At 42.2% G+C, this 17,916-nt stretch overlaps 1 protein-coding gene across 7 annotated transcripts in view; it reads left to right on the top strand.

The window, feature by feature from the left end:
* Positions 1-17,341, top strand: part of LOC108933602 (lysosomal-trafficking regulator-like) — a 67,409-nt gene extending 50,068 nt beyond the window's left edge. For 6 of the 7 annotated variants that reach the window (XM_029258819.1, XM_029258818.1, XM_029258815.1 and 3 more), the window contains exons 41-53: positions 465-531; positions 4,808-4,964; positions 5,393-5,533; positions 5,971-6,188; positions 7,184-7,414; positions 7,538-7,727; positions 8,294-8,430; positions 9,009-9,107; positions 9,444-9,583; positions 10,665-10,762; positions 13,086-13,242; positions 14,701-14,772; positions 15,065-17,341. In XM_029258819.1, the coding sequence (XP_029114652.1) occupies positions 465-531; positions 4,808-4,964; positions 5,393-5,533; positions 5,971-6,188; positions 7,184-7,414; positions 7,538-7,727; positions 8,294-8,430; positions 9,009-9,107; positions 9,444-9,583; positions 10,665-10,762; positions 13,086-13,242; positions 14,701-14,772; positions 15,065-15,203 (1,846 nt within the window). In that variant the 3' untranslated portion in view covers positions 15,204-17,341. Of the gene's footprint in view, positions 1-464; positions 532-4,807; positions 4,965-5,392; positions 5,534-5,970; positions 6,189-7,183; positions 7,415-7,537; positions 7,728-8,293; positions 8,431-9,008; positions 9,108-9,443; positions 9,584-10,664; positions 10,763-13,085; positions 13,243-13,499; positions 13,577-14,700; positions 14,773-15,064 lie in introns of all 7 variants that reach the window. The other variant, XM_029258821.1, reaches the window with a different exon arrangement.
* The last annotated feature ends 575 nt before the right edge of the window (positions 17,342-17,916 follow it).

The following is a 17,916-nucleotide window of genomic DNA, read 5'->3' on the forward strand; positions in this document are numbered from 1 at the left end:
TGTCTCAACATTGAATTTTGAGGCCCACAGTGTTCAGCTCCAGTTACATCAATGTGACCTTCTGCAGTGGCATGAAACATCTGTCAGCAGGTTGTGGGTTTCTGTAGTGATACGTTGTAACTGACTTATGGACAGCAGAAGTTTTTGACTGCATTCGCCCAACGTCCGAATAAGCGTTTGCTGTGAATGGGAGGTTGTGACCTGCTCCCTCAGTGTTTCAACTCTTTCTTAAGGAGTTCTAACTTCTCGGAGGACAGATGAGTTAATAAATGTGTTTATTAGAGGAGGGTACAGCTTGTGTGCTCAGTAGCTGATGGTACATGAGGCAAGATAAAGTTAAAAACCACTAAATTCAATGAAAAGAGCAACTTTCATACAAACTGTGCTAAAGCCAAGTTGCAAGAGCTACTGATGGCTTCTCCTACAGTTGCAGTGGATTTAAGGCTTTAAATGTTTTCCTTCAGGAATCTCAGCAAACCCATAGCAGTGCAGAGCAAGGAAAAGGAGAACCGCTACGTAGACAACTACAAGGTACACGTGTTCACCAGTAACATGCTATTTGTGTAGTCAAATGTATACACTGGCTCTTCAACTAAAAGTACACCTACTGGTATTTGAAAACACAATTGTTTTGTAGGTTTATTTTTTTCACCTCTATTCTCCTCCCTTGTTTTTTGTGAATTTTTTGTTTTCAGCATTTGCAAATATCACTTATATTTACCTACCAAATCAACACCATGCGTTAAAGAGCAGAAAAGATATGTATTAAAAAAAACTCTTGAATTCAGCTCACCTTCAGTGTTTGTAGCTTGTGTCTGATGTTCCTGAGTGGTAGGATCCTAATGATCAGAATCAGAATCAGAATCAGAATCAGAATCAGAATCAGAACGAGCTTTATTGCCAAGTATGTTCGCACATACAAGGAATTTGTCTTGGTGACAGGAACTACCACAGCACAGACAGAATGACAGTGACAAGACACAGATGAGAAGATAGAGTATGTGAGCAAGGGATAAAAAATATTTAAAAAATATAAAGTACCCAATATACAAAAATAGTACAAAAATAGTCGCTAGATACAAATGCAAGGGAGTGTAAGAGAAATGTGATAAATAGTTATAAATATAAATAGCATTATGTATTGCACGGTTTACTCTCTAGGGGAGAGATTTAGGTGTTCATGAGGTAGATGGCCTGAGGAAAGAAACTTTTCTTATGCCTGGCTGTCCTGGTGCACAGTGCTCTGTAGCGCCGGCCAGATGGCAAGGGTTCGAAGAGGAAGTGGCCTGGATGTGAGGGGTCTAGAATGATTTTGCTCGCCCTTTTACTGACTCTGGACGAGTGCAGTTCTTGGAGAGCTGGGGGGGATGTGCCGATGATTCTTCCAGCAGTCCGAACTATCCGCTGCAGTCTTCTGATGTCTGACTTCGTAGCTAAGCCGAACCAGACAGTTATAGAGGTGCAGAGGACGGACTCAATGACTGCGGAGTAGAATTGCAGCAGTAGCTCCTGTGGCAGGTTGAACTTCCTCAGCTGACGAAGGAAGTACAACCTCTGCTGGGCCTTCTTCACAATGGAGTCTATGTGGGGCTCCCACTTCAGGTCCTGTGAGATGGTGGTGCCCAGGAACCTGAATGACTCCACTGTTGCCACAGTGCTGTTCATGATGGTGAGTGGGGATAATGCTGAGGTGTTTTTCCTGAAGTCTACGATCATCTCCACTGTTTTGAGCGTGTTCAGCTCCAGGTTGTTATGACTGCACCAGACAGCCAGCTCTTGGACCTCCTGTCTATAGGCAGACTCGTCGCCATTCCGGATGAGGCCGATGAGTGTGGTGTCGTCTGCAAACTTCAGGAGTTTGACAGACGGGTCTTTTGCGGTGCAGTCGTTGGTGTACAGGGAGAAGAGCAGTGGGGAGAGCACACATCCCTGGGGGGCTCCAGTACTGATTGTGCGAGTTTCGGATGAGAATTTTCCCAGCCTCACTATCTGCTGCCTGTCTGTCAGAAAGTTGGTGATCCACTGACAGATGGAGGTGGGCACGGAGAGTTGGGTTAATTTGGACAGGAGGAGGTGTGGGATGATGGTGTTGAAGGCTGAGCTGAAGTCCACGAACAGGATTCTCGCATAAGTCCCTGGTTTGTCCAGATGTTGCAGAATGTAGTGCAGTCCCATGTTGACTGCATCATCCACAGACCTGTTTGCTCGGTAAGCAAACTGCAGGGGGTCCAGCAAGGGTCCAGTGATGTCTTTCAGGTAGTCCAACACCAGTTTTTCAAGTGACTTCATGACCACAGATGTTAAGGCGACAGGTCTGTAGTCATTAAGTCCTGTGATCTTGGGTTTCTTTGGGATGGGGATGATGGTGGAGCGTTTGAAGCAGGAAGGAACTTCGCACATCTCCAGTGATCTGTTGAAGATCTTTGCGAAGATAGGGGCCAGCTGGTCAGCACAGGTTTTTAGGCAGGCCGGTGAGACACCGTCTGGGCCTGGTGCTTTCCTTGTCTTCTGTTTGATGAAGACCCGACGCACCTCCTCTTCGCAGATCAAAGGTACAGGAGGGGGGGAGGTGGGGGTTACTTGAGTTGTTAAGTGATTGGTGGAGAGAGGGTCTGAATGGGTGTAGGGTGTGAGGCATGGTTTATCAAACCTGCAATAAAACTCATTCAAATCGTCGGCTAGTTGTTGAGTTGACACGGTGCCGGGGGGTGGTGTCTTGTAATTTGTGATGTCTTTCATGCCTTTCCACACTGACGCAGGATCGTTGGCTGAAAACTGTTTCTTCAGCTTTTCAGAGTAGTTTCTCTTAGCCACTCTGATCTCCTTTGCCAGTGTGTTTTTGGCCTGTTTATACAAGACTCTGTCCCCGTTCTTGTAGGCGTCTTCTTTGGCCTGACGAAGCTGTCTGAGTTTTGCAGTGAACCACGGTTTGTCATTGTTGTATGTTAAACGAGTCCTGGTAGGGATGCACATATCCTCGCAGAAACTGACATATGATGTTACAGAGTCTGTGAGCTCATCCAGATCGCTAGCAGCAGCCTCAAAAACACTCCAGTCAGTGCACTCGAAGCAGGCTTGTAAGTCCTGCTCTACTTCCCCAGTCCATCTTTTAACAGTTCTTATTACAGGTTTAGCTGATTTCAGTTTCTGCCTGTAGGTCGGTATAAGATGAACCAGACAGTGATCAGAGAGCCCCAAAGCTGCCCGTGGAACAGAGTGATATGCATCCTTTACTGTGGTGTAGCAGTGGTCCAAAATATTACTGTCTCTGGTGGGACATGTAATATGCTGTCTGTATTTTGGCAGTTCACGGGAGAGATTTGCTTTATTAAAGTCCCCGAGAATGATTATAACAGAGTCCGGGTGTTGTTGCTCTGTGTCAGTGATCTGGTCGCCCAGCTGTTGCAGCGCTGCGTTCACGCACGCTTGCGGTGGAATGTAAACACTTACGAGAATGAACGAGGAAAACTCCCGCGGCGAGTAGAAGGGCTTGCAGTTGATGAAGAGCGCTTCCAGGTCGGGACAGCACATCTTCTTCAACGCTGTCACATCTGTACACCACCTTTCGTTGATGTAGAAGCATGTCCCACCGCCACGTGATTTCCCCGCTGATTCCGCGTCGCGATCCGCTCTGAACAGCTGGAAGCCCGGCAGATGTAGCGCGCTGTCCGGGATGGCTTCATTCAGCCAGGTTTCCGTGAAGCACAGAGCAGCAGAGTTGAAAAAGTCCTTGTTTCTTTGGGACAGGAGGAAAAGTTCGTCCATTTTGTTGGGTAAGGAGCGGAGGTTCGCCAGATGGATACTAGGCAGCGCTGTTCTAAAGCCGCGCTTTCGGAGCTTGACAAGCGCGCCGGCTCGCTTTCCGCGCTTGCGCGTCTTGGAGCGCTTGGAGCGCTTGAGCAGCGCCGCTGCACCTCCAACTACAATGTCCAGCAAAACGTCAGAAAAGTCGAAAACCGGTAAAATGTCGGGTGGTGTGTACTGCCGAATGTTCAGCAGTTCTTCCCTGGTAAAACTGATTGTCGGAGTATAACTAAAGACAGGGCAAACTAACAAAAACAGTAAAACAACTGTGGAGCTCCACACCGAGGCGGCCATCCGCGGCGCCATCGTGTAACTTATGGATACGTATACTGTTACCATGGAGATCAACGTGGAGATAATAAGGCTGAAAGTGACTATAATATGAAGTTACAGATTTAGGGATGAAATGGTCAAAATCTGCATTGAGTAGATATGTGTGGGGACAACATTTTTTTTTTTTTTTTTTTTCTTCAATAATTCATTCATTATCAATAACCACTTGTGTTTGTCGGAGGCCTATCCCAGAAACATAAGATGTAAGACAAGGTGCACTCAGGATGGGACTCTATTACATTGCAGGGCAGTCACAGATATGCGTACATAAATACACTAAAGGCAATTTAGGGTCAGCAAATGTTTATTTTTTTATTTTAAATTGGGTTTAATTTTAATGTAGCTCACAATTAATAAAATAATGAAAATAATAATCTTACAAAGGTTTTTGTTCATTAGTCTTTTTTTTTTTTAACAGAACTTAGAGTGCAGATGATTAAGTGTGTCTATATTATTAAGCAATTTTGATTGTGACTCGGAGATCAGTTACTTTAGAGTTACAAACAAAGCAAGTCTTATTGTTTACATGGTAAATGATGCTCTCTGTAGCACACTGTATGTAACACTGTGTGTAACAGGCACTCCTGTACATGTCATCTCTAGGCATTACTAAAGCACATGCTAAAAGGTGTGATGGTACCAACTGAATGTTATGGTATCTGTCTTACAGTACCTGGAGGAGGAGTTTCGTAAGGGTGTGCATGAAGATGACCCCATGCCCCCTGTCCAACCCTACCATTACGGCTCCCACTACTCCAACAGCGGTACTGTACTGCATTTCCTGGTTAGGATGCCCCCCTTCACTCAGATGTTCCTGACTTACCAAGGTGAGCGAGAGGACGACTGTCCCTCTGCTACATATCTGTGAAGAACAGCATGTCTTTCATGTTAATAGGAGTAATACATACAAATTTCCTTCAGAGGGGGCTTGAAGATGCTTTCCCATTTGTCAATTTATTCCTTTGCTGTCTGCCAAATTTCCGCAGCATTTCCCTGCCACTGCTGCTCTCCAGCAGCTCTGCAAATAGCACTTTGAAAGGTGTGCAGTTGAAAGGGGGGTTTGATCTTTAAAGTGACTGATTGATGTATTGTTGTCAGTGGCGCAGGTCCCACACACTGACATATAGTTCTTTTTGTGTCACCTCCCACATCAAAATCAAGCTTTAATTTTACATGTAAATGATGCAGAGCTTTCAGCACATAAAACATAAAAAGTAGTGGCGTCATCCCCCAATTCTGCTGTCTGATCCGATAGACCAGAGTTTTGATATCCCCGACCGGACCTTTCACTCTATGAACACCACCTGGCGGCTGTCTTCCTATGAGTCCATGACTGATGTGAAGGAGTTGATTCCAGAGTTCTTTTACCTTCCAGAGTTTCTGGTCAACAGGGAAGGTAATGTAGATTTCCATTGCTTTGTTTAATTCTACAGATGTATATTATGTCAGTAAAGCTTGTTTTCCAAATGGATGTATGAAAATTAGTAATATGGAGCAGGGCTGGCCAACAGTGGTTCTCAAGGCCTCCAATTCTGCATGCATTAGAGAAAATATTCTATAAATAAATTTGAAAAAATTTCATCTATACCTTAAAACAAGCTGACCAGACTAACTCTTGAATTAGGCAACTAAGAACTTCGGTGCTGCAAAAATCAAGAAACTGTGTCCAACTCTCATAGACCTAGATTCACCGCTTCTAATATAGAGTACAGTTTTGTTCGTGAAGTGTCTGATGAAAGCATTCTGTTTAAACTGTATTGTTGAGGTCCACATAATATAGTTTTTTTTTTGTAAACTTTGCATGCTTTTTAATGCTTGCCACCCATTTTACAGGCTTCGACTTTGGTGTGCGACAGAATAGTGAGCGTGTCAACCATGTCAACCTACCACCCTGGGCCCGCAGTGATCCTCGGCTCTTCATCCTGATCCACCGGCAGGCTTTGGAATCGGACCTGGTCTCCCAGACACTCTGTCAGTGGATCGACCTGGTCTTCGGCATCAAGCAGAAGGGCAAGGCAGCAGTACAGGCTGTGAATGTCTTCCACCCAGCTGTGCGTACAACCACAAATTTCACCACCACCGTACTTACTAAATGCACATTTAAGGGCTCACAGTGGGTCCTCAATTTCTGATTGCAGCTGAGACTGAAACTTCATAATTTAATTTGTTTGTAAAAATGCTTGAGACTTTCATGTCTGCAGCTATGTCTCCTCTTAATGTAATGTATAAATTTTACTTTTGCTGAGATGTACGTCGCTTTGGACAAAAGCGTCTGCTAAATGAATAAATGTAAATGTAAAATCCAGCACTACATCATAATTATAAAAGCTTAATACACATGACCCTGTGTTTAGGGTCTGTGCAAACGTCAGATAAAGCTATAATGAATTTAAAAATTGTCCTAAGACTGTTAATCACATTTAACTGTGTTTCAAAGCTTGTCTTTAAAACATATAGTACGAGGTGGTTGAACAATGTTGACAGGAAATAAGTCCATCACAAGACTTTCCTTTCATTGTCTTTTGTTAACTCAGAACATGTGCAATGTTTATTAGCATCTGGTCACTTTCATTTTGCTTTATTGTCTCCACAATCTGTCTGGTAGGTTCTGTGAAAGTCTAGGATACAACAGTACTAACAAAAATATACGTTGCAAGACTTTTTTTTTTTTGTTTTACATTAGTACTAATAAATAAAAATAAACATTTAAAAACAACACTTTTCCCTTTATCTTCAACAATTCCTTTTTTTTTAACCTGCCAGATATTTTACTTAAGATAATTTGGGACTTTGTTCTTTGGGCACCTGAACCTGCAAACTATCATCAATATGGCCAACTGCTTTACCATAAATTACTCACTTTTAAGTAAAAATGGGATTTCAATGAAATGAGCTGCTCCATGAGAACCTACTGTTTAATGTTTTCGTTCACCTGCTTTTTTGCTCGCCTGCTTATTTGTTTGCATACTGATCATTAGCTGCTGGTGTTGACATGTACAGACACAGCTACGGTTTACACTGCCAAAACTGCCGTCCCTCTTTACAGACATACTTTGGGGTGGATGTGTCTGCGGTGGAGGACCCTGTACAACAGCGTGCCCTGGAGACCATGATCAAGACATACGGCCAGACTCCTCGACAGCTCTTCAACACCACCCATGTTGGACGGACAACACCCAGACCCCTCATGGAGGGGGAGCTGCCAGCTGCCATGGGGCTCCTTGTTCAGCTGGCATTCAGGGAGAGTAGAGACCACCCCAAGGATACAGCCTGCCCGGTATTGATCCTGAAATACTAGGCTGCTGGTGCAGCCATTCAACCCATGGGTTATTCACATCAATGCGGTATGCAAAGTGGCTGACCATATTCAATATTGTGTCCTGCATCCCCTCGTCACTAGAGCCCTCTGCCATGGATCAGGGGCCTGAAATGGGGAGAGTATGTGGGCTCCCCCAGCACCCCGGACCCAGTAGTATGCTTCAGCCAGCCGCATGGGGAGCACTTTGATTCACTACAGGCTCTACCCACCCGGGCCATCTGTGGATTCTCACGCAGGGTCTGCCTCATGATGGTATACAGCAAAGAGCAAGGTATGTTAGCTGTTCTGTGGTTAGGCTCCAGAGAATAACAGTGTCACAGGACAATCTCCCTCCTTTCTGTAAAAGGGGTTTATTCAAAAAAGCTTTAAGGGGGGGGGGGGGACCTAGCCATTCATGACCCTTAATCATTCTTTGAAGGGCTTTAAGAAAGTCTTCTTGCTTCTTCTGGCTGCTTTGGCTGGCTGCTGATTCGCCATGTGATAGATTATTGGTGAACAGGGTTGTAAAATTGTGAGGGGGGTATATTATGCTGGTGCTGAATTTATCATATCTAGATCTTGTTTTGTTGACTGGGAACATGTGATACTGCTTTCAGAAGCCACCAGTTTCTAATTGCCCTAGTCTTTCTATAGAGTTTACCAAATGGCCATATGTGAGTGAGTTCAGAAGGGTAAGCTCCAGCTTGAACTGTGACCCTGATTCAAACTTGTTTGTAAGAACAGATTTGACTGTTACATAAATTTATAGCTGTAAGCAGTCGAGGTTATTATGAGATTAGCATTGGGACCTCTGAATGCCCCAGTGGAGAGAGAGATATCTCAACCCTGCTGTTACAGGTGTACGGAACATGCACAGCACAGACATCAAGTGGTCGGCCATCGTCAGCTGGGGCCACACCGACCATACTCTGCGGCTCAAGAGCAAGCAGAGTGAGCCGCCTGTCAGCTTCATTCAATGCTCCCAGCTATACCCGGTAGGTGCGTGGCCAGAGGTGGACTGGAGGATTAGGCATTGTAGGGTATTTCACACCCCCTGGCAAGGGGCAGTGAGAACACATTTTGCCAACCGTGAGTTATTAATTATTCACACCTCAGGAGAAAACCGGGTCAGTAAACACAGCAAATTAAATATGACAAACCATGTGTTATGAAAGAATGTGTTAATGAAAATTCTACGGTCTGTTAAAAGATGAGGATCTGTGTCTAAATAGAATCTGTGCTCTTGCTTTTTTACCCATTTTCTACCACAGAATTACAAGTCTTTGCCTTCTGAAATTTCCCTTTATTGCTATGTTAAAACACATGACAGGCAAATGGATTATTTCAAAACTGAATGGGAAACATGGGAATACCTTTTTCCCTCTTGCATCCTTCTCCCTGCACTCAGATTTTCTAGCTGTCTGAAGTTTAAAATACACCAGTTTGGTGTTAACTGCAGCACTGCTAAACCTCGTAATTGTGCAAGGTGAAGCTGTTGGATTTGCAGGGTTTTCCACATGTCCATACATGCTGTTGCTGTTAACTTCAGGTGTCTCCTCCATGTCTCCTCCAGGTTACAAGCTGTGCTTGGGTCGCTGACAGCTGCCAGCTGTTCACAGGCAGCAAGTGTGGGGTCATCACAGCCTACAGCACCCGCTTCACTTGCAGCTCGGTATGTGCTGCTCACTGGGTAGCTGTTTCCTGGGCAACGCACCCCTGCCTTGTCTCATTGCTGCAGCCAAGCTGTTTTTCTTGTTCAATGCTGCTTCACTGGTCTCACCATGCTTGTGCATTGAAACGCATTCAGATCTGAACAGCAGGTGGAGATTTCATTAACTGAACATGAAAACACTTTGAATGCAGGTCTTTGGCTGTCTCAGCCATACATTAGTAACACTCTGACTATGCGGTCTCCAGATCTAGTAGTCCAGTCATGCTGTGGCAGATGACCTTATGATATCCTCTGATCACTTAGTAAGAGTGACCCTCACTTCACATGTCTTCATAGCACTCAGAGATGGAGGTTGAGTCCCAGGTACACCTCTATGGCCATACGGAGGAAGTGACGGGCCTTTTTGTTTGCGAGACATTCAGTATCCTTATCAGCGTCAGCAAGGATGGTACCTGTATACTGTGGGACCTCAACAGGTTAGTATTCCCCGCTAGCAACATATCACAGTGATGCTTCCATGAGTAGCTCTATGCATTCCCTACAGTCCAGTTAAGAGAGATACCACTGGATTCCCATCTTGGCAATACCACCAAAGTATAATTTATATTTTAAATGAATCTGTTACATTTAAAATGCATAATTAATTTACTCCTTGAAGTTCTGCAGTCCTAATTCTTGTTTGAGTTGTGGAGGTTTCCAGACCTTTGTTCATTAGTAAAACCAACTGTTTTTACATTTATTCATTTAGCTGACGCTTTTCTCCAAAGCAACTTGGAATGTTAAGGTTACAGCTATTTACCCATTTATACAGCTGGGTAATTTTTACTGGAGCAATTCAGGGTAAGTACCTTGCTCAAGGGTACTAGAGGCGGAGGTGAGGCTCGAACCTCCAACCTTTGGGTCCAAAGGCAGTCGCTCTGACCACTACGCTACCAGCTGTTTCTAAAAACTGCTGAGGTGTTTGGTTGTTCGCCGAGCTTGGCATTTAGGTTGGGTTAGGTTTAGGTTGGGTTGCAACCTAAATGCCAAGCTTGGCGAACAACCAAACACCTCAACCATCTACCCAAGCTACGAAGACCACCAATGTTGTCGATGATCCTCAAATCTAAAAACTGCATTTACAGTTTTTTTTTTTTTTTTCCCCCCCTACCCAAAAAAAATTCACATTTCTGTGACGTCTCAGTGATAGGCACAATAAAGCTTAGCAGGAGGTTTTATTATTGTTCTACAGAATTTTACTACTTCCAGAACTCTGAAGCATGCAGCTCACAGTAAGAAATAAAAGGGCAGGAATACAAAATATATAGTGAATAATATAATTAAGGGATGTTTAAATAATATAATTAGGACTGGTAAATAAAGTAAAATGATAAAAAAAGAAATGCCCTTCAACACTGCTGTTTCAAATTTCTCATGCAGCCTGACTCATATAAGAGAGATGCTTTGCGCTGAAATTATGCATTTTGTCTGCTCAGTTTGGACAGCTTATGAGAATGAAGAATAAAGAGTTAACTTTTACTTACATGTGCATTACTGTCCATTTTCCCTTTTCTGCAGGTTATGCTATGTGCAAAGCCTCACCGGACACAAGAGTCCTGTCACAGCCGTATCTGCTAGCCAGACAACTGGTGACATTGCCACTGCGTGTGACTCAGGTCAGATTAGTCATCAAATTTGAGCTCACTGATTGTTTTCTAATATGATATCTACAGTCATTTGAGTGAGTACACTAGGTTCAATTACCTTTCTGCTTCTAGGGCTATAATAATCAAGTAGAAAAGAGTAGCAATATTTCATTAATAACGGGGATGCGGTGGCGCAGCAGGTTTGGCCGGGTCCTGCTCTTCTGCGGGTCTGGGGTTTGAGTCCTGCTTGAGGTGCCTTGCGATGGACTGTCGTCCTGTCCTGGGTGTGTCCCCTCCCCCCTCCAGCCTTGTGCCCCATGTTGCCGGGTTAGGCTTTGGTTCGCCGCAACCCTGCTTGGGTCAAGTGGTTTCAGACTCTGTGTGTGTGTGTATTTCAGTAATATTGTCACAATGCTTATCTGATGTATTTATCCAAAGTGACCTAAAGTTTTACCTATTTATTAATTTATCCCAGGTATCCTTTATATAACAAGTCTGGATCTTTAATCACTTTACTGCTGCAATAATCACATTTACACCGTCCCCCTTTACCATGACGTAATGAATTTCAGGAAATCTGTCCATAAAGTCTAAAATACCAAAGAAACTGTTCCTTTAATTTCTTCTGTAATCTTTTCCTGGACCAAAGCAAGTTCACTCTAAAGTGACCAAAAACACACAAAGCTGTTAATAAGCATTAATATCAAGTTTGGTGTGACCGAAGTGTGTGTTTTATGCATATTCGGGTTGCATAGCACAAGTTTTATGACAATTTTTACTGTTACATGGAAACAGGAGTACCTCCCTCCATTATAAATAACTGCTTGTCCAGTCCAGGGCCGTGGTGGTCAAAAGTCTATCCTGGAAGCAGAGGGCTTGACACAAAGTACATTCTAGATGGGAGTCTAGCTCAATGCAATCACACACATTCATTCACTCACTCTTACACACACACAAAGCTCAAATTAAAGTCCTCAGTTGACCTACAATGATTCTTTGGACTATGGGAGGAGACCAGAGCACGCTTAGTAAACCCAGACAAACACGGGGAGAAAAAATGCAAACGTTGCACCCACTGTGCCAGATCCGAGTCCACAGCCTGACCTCTGAGACACTAGTGCTACCGACTGTACCACCACGTACCCCATAGAAACAGAAGTGCAAGATTGTTTTCCTTATTAGTTGTTTAAGCGATTATGCATGCAGTAAACATACTGGGAGTTTTGTACTTCTGGATTAAACCGCATCCACATAACGTTTACAAGATGTCGCAGCTCCCTGACAGTGCTTCCAACAAGAGAAGCGAAATGTTGGAACCAATGTCCCACACGACGCGGTTTAATCCAGAAGTGCAAAACTCTGTCAGTTGACACCAACCACGGAAGCCTACGGGTTTTAAGTAGTAAACATAATTTAAATGGAATGCCAAAGTGGAAAATGAAAATGCAACAGAGCACACCATGAGCATACATTATCAGTTCCTGGAGGGAGGTCTTTGGGTATAATGTAAAATGTTACAAAGTAAGATGGAAAACGGAATCAAAAAGTACTTGCCATTCCAACTTCTAGGTATTGGCACAACTTTATTTCTCTCACAATGTTCAGTACACTTCTCCCATGTTATATTATTGCTTATTTAGCTGATGCCTTTTTCAAGGAGACCTTACTGTGTTTGTTTTGTGCATTAAGAAACATAATAATTTACCCACTTTATCCACAGAGTATTCTAACTGGAGCAAATAGGTAAATAAGTGCCATAGACAGAAACATCACCCAAACCAAGAAACTTAAGATTGCCACGGTGCAGCCTTAATGGCAACAAGCAGTTTTTCACATTTTGCCAATATGTCCTCCAGCTTTTTCATTTTAACTTTTTTGGGCCCCACAATGAAATGAAAATATACCCAAAAAGGCACCAAAATCAATGAAAACAAGATTATGAACACAGGAGTGCAATGAAGTATGTGAAGATGAACCAAGACAGTTTCCACCCCCAGTGCCTGCAGCTTGTACTGACAGTTCTTTGTTTATCCACTGGTCCAAGTTAGTGACCTGAGCAGGCTGCTCATTCAGTTTGTATGATTAGAAATGTTTCCCTGTGGTTTTTGTCGACTCACAGACCAAAAAGTCCAGATAACTGAGTATGGAATTCTTCTAACAGGATTACACAAGTTCATTTTATCTGGATAAGAGAATGTTCATATTCCGATTGTCTCCCTAATGGTGTACTTGGTATATAGCCAAGTTTTTATTTACTTAATGTGCTATTTAAGTCTGAAAGGGAGGTTTCTTCACTTTTGCTCTAAGTAATGCTTATTTTTAACCCTGATTGTTTGTTGCCCTCTGGAATCAGTTGGCGGTGGTAGTGACCTGCGGCTCTGGACGGTCAACGGGGACTTGATCGGTCACGTTCACTGCCGAGAAATTATCTGCTCACTGGCCTTCTCCAACCAGTCTGAGGGGGTCTCAGTTAATGTCATCGCAGGAGGCCTTGAGAACGGTGTGGTCAGGTAAAGAATAACCTCCTTGCAGCTCCCAACATCACCTTCTCTGACACAAAGCTGACCAGGGTACCTGGTGTCCAAGTAACTGTGTAAGAATGGAATCCCTTTCTTCAAAATGATTGTGTAACATTCCACAACGCAACAAAATTTTTCAAAGTTCTTAGTTGTGTCAATTTTTGTGTTGATTGTGATTAGTTAAAGGTTACTCATTACAAAAATACCACTAGTTCTTCTAGAGTGTCAGTTTGTTTGGTACTTTACAGCCATTGGAAGATTCTAGAAGGCACCAGAACATTCTGTAAAGTACCACAACATTCTGGAAAGCATAAGATTCTGAAAGGTACTGGAATATTCAGTGTTTGGAATATTTTTCTAAAAACTGACCAATAGTACAAAGTAACACCAAAAGTATGCTTAATCTAACAAAACTTGATGGAAATTTTTAAAAAATTAACATAATAATAATTCTGTTACGCTATGAAAAGGGCACAGTTTAGTAATGAATACTTGTGGTAAAAAATTTTTTGTTTTATAATTTTATTGAGATGGGGATATTTTTCCAGGTAAATTGCATTCCTCAGTAAAATGGCCCATTAGCTGTGTCAGTGAATAGGGCCTCATAGTGAATATAGGTTTTTTAAAAACTTTCTTCACAGTAATGGTGAGGCTGGAGACTTAACAAATTCAGTTGGGCTTATCATATGCTGCCACATATGTAGCTATTCTTGCAACATTGGTAGATGCTGGGTAGTGTCTCAGGTGGACATTCCTTTGGTTGTGGGAGTGCAATGCTCAAGCACCTGTTCTTTCTACTAGAACGAAGGGTGACTCATTGTACTCAGGATAATGGCACCCCTGGAGTGAGTCCCTCTTCCAGCACATCCCACCAGGGTTCAGTCATGCCCTCTGTACCGCAGTTAAAGCTCGCTCGCTCTTGTACAATATAACGAAGCTCGGTTTCTAGTTGTCCCGGTGACCGCAGCCTTTATGCACAGCTGTTTGTGTGCTGGACCCAGCTATTGACCTAAACAGGCTTATCATTTGGTTTGCATGGCTGGAAATGCTTCACCTGGGTTTTCGTGCTCTCACCGGTCAAAAAAAGTCTAGATAACCAGGAATGGAGTGCTTATAAAAGAACTGTGCAATTTCATCAAGTCTGGGAAAGTGAATGTTCATATACCCAGTGTTTGTATAATGGGGGATAGGGTTACTCTGCTCAGCAAAGTCTACTTAATGCACTATTTAAGCTTGAAAGGATATCTGCAGACATTGTTATACCTGTTATTTTCCTAGCAGTCCTTCCTTCATTTTGTAAAAACACAGTTTGGCTGTGCTATGCAGACCTGTATGGATGACATTGACCTGGAGCCAGGAAATGAGATTGGTGAGATTGATGTGGTAATGTGTGAACAGAAGTCTACATCTCTGAGTGCCTGACCAGTAGACCCTCTTGTCCTTACATAGACTGTGGAGCACCTGGGATCTAAAGCCAGTCAGAGACATCACCTTCCCCAAATCTAACAGACCAGTTGTCAGGTATGTCTGCCCGTGGGCTGTGTTATCAGAAACAATTACCAACCTTACTAAGTTAGTCAGACTTCATAAGATTAGAGTAGCAGGAAGCTTTGTGGTTGGGGACAATGACTTAAGTAGCGAAAATGCTACGGATTCAAAATCAAAAAGGGTCCAGAGAAATTTTTGAGCTTAGCTTCAGTTGTTTCTGATAGACTGCACAGTAAATAGGTAAGTATTTTTATCAGGTAAAAGAACACAATTCAGGACATAATCATTGGGTCTTGCTTTTCTTCCATTTTTTCTTTTCCTGTAGTCTGACATACTCATGCGACGGGCACCACTTGTATACAGTGAACATCGACGGCACAGTGATTGCCTGGTGTCGCCGTGACCAGCAGCGACTGAAACTGCCCATGTTCCACTCGTTCCTCAGCAATTACGCTGTTGGGTGAATAAGAGAATTAAGTTCCTCATATACTACTCATCGTGGTAGGAGAAGAAGATTTAAATGAAGGGTTCTCATTGCTCAGCTGGTACCTTGACTGAACAGAAATCCCCATATTCAACCTGTTCCATAACATCTGTACTGACAGGTGAATGAGTGAATGGAGGACCCAGTGCTGTGTTGCAGATGCACCATCAAACAAGGATGGGATGAAGCTGTCCCATCTACAGCTAGATTGTTCACTCTGCAAGTGATTGAATGAATGAAGCTTACCCATGTTGCACTTTTTCCTCACTGGGTCTTTGGTCCTACCATCCACACTGTTTTGGTGCGACAAATTCAGGTGTGAAGATGCACCAAAAACACTGTTAACCCTGCTCAGGCTTCAGAAAGACCTGCAGTCTATGTGTATTAATTTGTGATAAGCTATAGAATTGTATTTGAGAGAAGCATCGTTTGTGATTGTCACTTTAATATTCCATACTAAGAAGTTCCTCAGAGGTCTGTCCACCCCGATCTCGGTTTGCTGCTAAAGCTCGTGCTGTGAAGTGGCCCCGTTTGCCAAACCATACCGTCACATTCCTCTGTGAGAATGAGCTCTGTCGCTGCTTAGTGAATCTGCCGTGTCTCTTTTCCATCCTGCTGAGCTGTGACATTGAAGCAGCCACCACAGAGAGACATTCTGCACTACTTGTCCTGGGTTTGATGGATAACGTACCAAACAATTATCTGTCTGGCCAGTCGCATTGTAATTACAGACATTTGTTTCCATTCCCCCTCATTGCATCTCAGAGTGTCTCTTGTATACCGTCTGCACTGAAACCCATGACAATAGGTGGCTTGTCTTGGGGTGAGACAAAATGACAGGTTTCATTTATGATGACCTGGGCCGATGGACGAGCCAATTACATTATAATGCAAGTATGATGTAAGGCTTTCAGCTAGCCTCTGGAAAGCCATGTCATACTGTGAATATGGAGGCCTTCAGACCTCCCTGCATTATTAAAAAATAATAAAATAAGTCAACTGTATGCCAGTAATGTGCATGACCTACCAAAGATGAACAAAATGTATGATATTGTACTATATATCTTTACATGTAGTTTTTGTTTAGGTTGTCTTTGTTTCTTGCTTATGTACTTAAAGCCTATTTATGTTAGACACATTGTCTTTTTGTTTTTACCTCTTGCTTGGTATCAGTTTTAGTGTATTGCTGTTACAGAATCCCAATTTTGCAAATTTTTTTTTGTCTTAAAATCAAAGAAGTTATTAAAGTCCGTGGGAATGAGGGGTGTAAATATATCTTTCAACATGTAAAGCAGAAATTATTTGGGCATGATGACAGCAGTGTAAGAACTGATCAGCACTTCCAGACTGTCACCTTCACTACTTCTCTTAATCTGAAATAAATTAATGATTAGGGTCCAGCGTTTTCCACTGAAAAATATCTGAAGGCACTAACTTATCTGAACATTAAACATGACTTGTTTTCCTCTAAGGTCCCACTGGAAATAAATCACTGTTCTGAACACAAGTCCTTATGTTTTCTTAATTATAACTGTACAGTATGTGACAAAATTAACGGGATTTAGTTTAAAATATTGTCAGTGTAGATATTCTGTGGTTTGACAAGATATAAACTAACTACGATTTGACATTATTTGCAGCCTTTGATAACCTTTAGTATATGTGCACCAAATTCCTCTGCCATTTAATTAGTCAGTGATTCAAGACACTGCATGAATAAAGTTAATTTTCTTGAGATCAAACTGAAGCTGTTTTTTGTTATAGGGATCCTACAGTTCCTCTGAGTACCTTAGAGTTCAAGTTGTTAAAATTAAGCATCCAAACCAAACTATCTAGGAGTTAATTCTTGAAGGCTACTTGTATAGGTTATTATTGCCATTCTTAGCACAATACAAACACGTTTACGATGTCATTGCCACCAAATCTTTGTGTTAAGTGACTGAATACTTCTATTTTAGAAATATATTAAGAATAAAGTGAGAGAGAAACTGGGTTAAAGTTAGTTTTCTATATGCATAAAACATGTAAGTTACAAAAAATTAGCCATTGTGATGAATTTGATAATGTAAACTTGGTTTCTGAGTGATTGAGTTTACAAAGGCTGGTTTTGGTGAAAGGGAGTTTTTTTTTTTTTTTTTTTATATATATATATTTATTTTATTTTCATGATACAAATTATTTTTTATTAAATTTTACCAAACCCTGCACTTTTATTTCACTCTGAAACTTCCTTGTGTTTTACTCTGGCCTCCTCGATGTTTACTATGTACACTTTCTGCCAATTATTAAATGATCAAATGGACCACTTTTTGTAATTCTGCATACATGTATCTACTGTTTTATTTGTGTTCCCCTTGGAAGAAAGCTAACGTTCTTGCATTTTTATTAAAATCTCTGGCCAGTAGGCCTGTATGAACTACTGTTTATTGCATAAATGTTACTGGATGAAAATGTCACACGGCATGAATGAAACGAGAAAGTATTATTCATTATTAATGAATACTGTAAAAGTGTCTTGTTTATAGCTGTTAATAATAAGGACTGTTGTTTGTAATCTGTTTAACTGTCACTTTTTAACAAAAACTGTGACTTTTCCCTTTCTTTCTAAAAAGGAGGTAGAATTTGGGTGAATTCCAATGTACAGTATTCAGAAACTTCACAATGGGTGTACACACACACACACACACACACAC

Source organism: Scleropages formosus, chromosome 16 (genome assembly GCF_900964775.1).
Source record: "Scleropages formosus chromosome 16, fSclFor1.1, whole genome shotgun sequence".
In the NCBI taxonomy this organism is placed as follows: Eukaryota; Metazoa; Chordata; class Actinopteri; order Osteoglossiformes; family Osteoglossidae; genus Scleropages; species Scleropages formosus.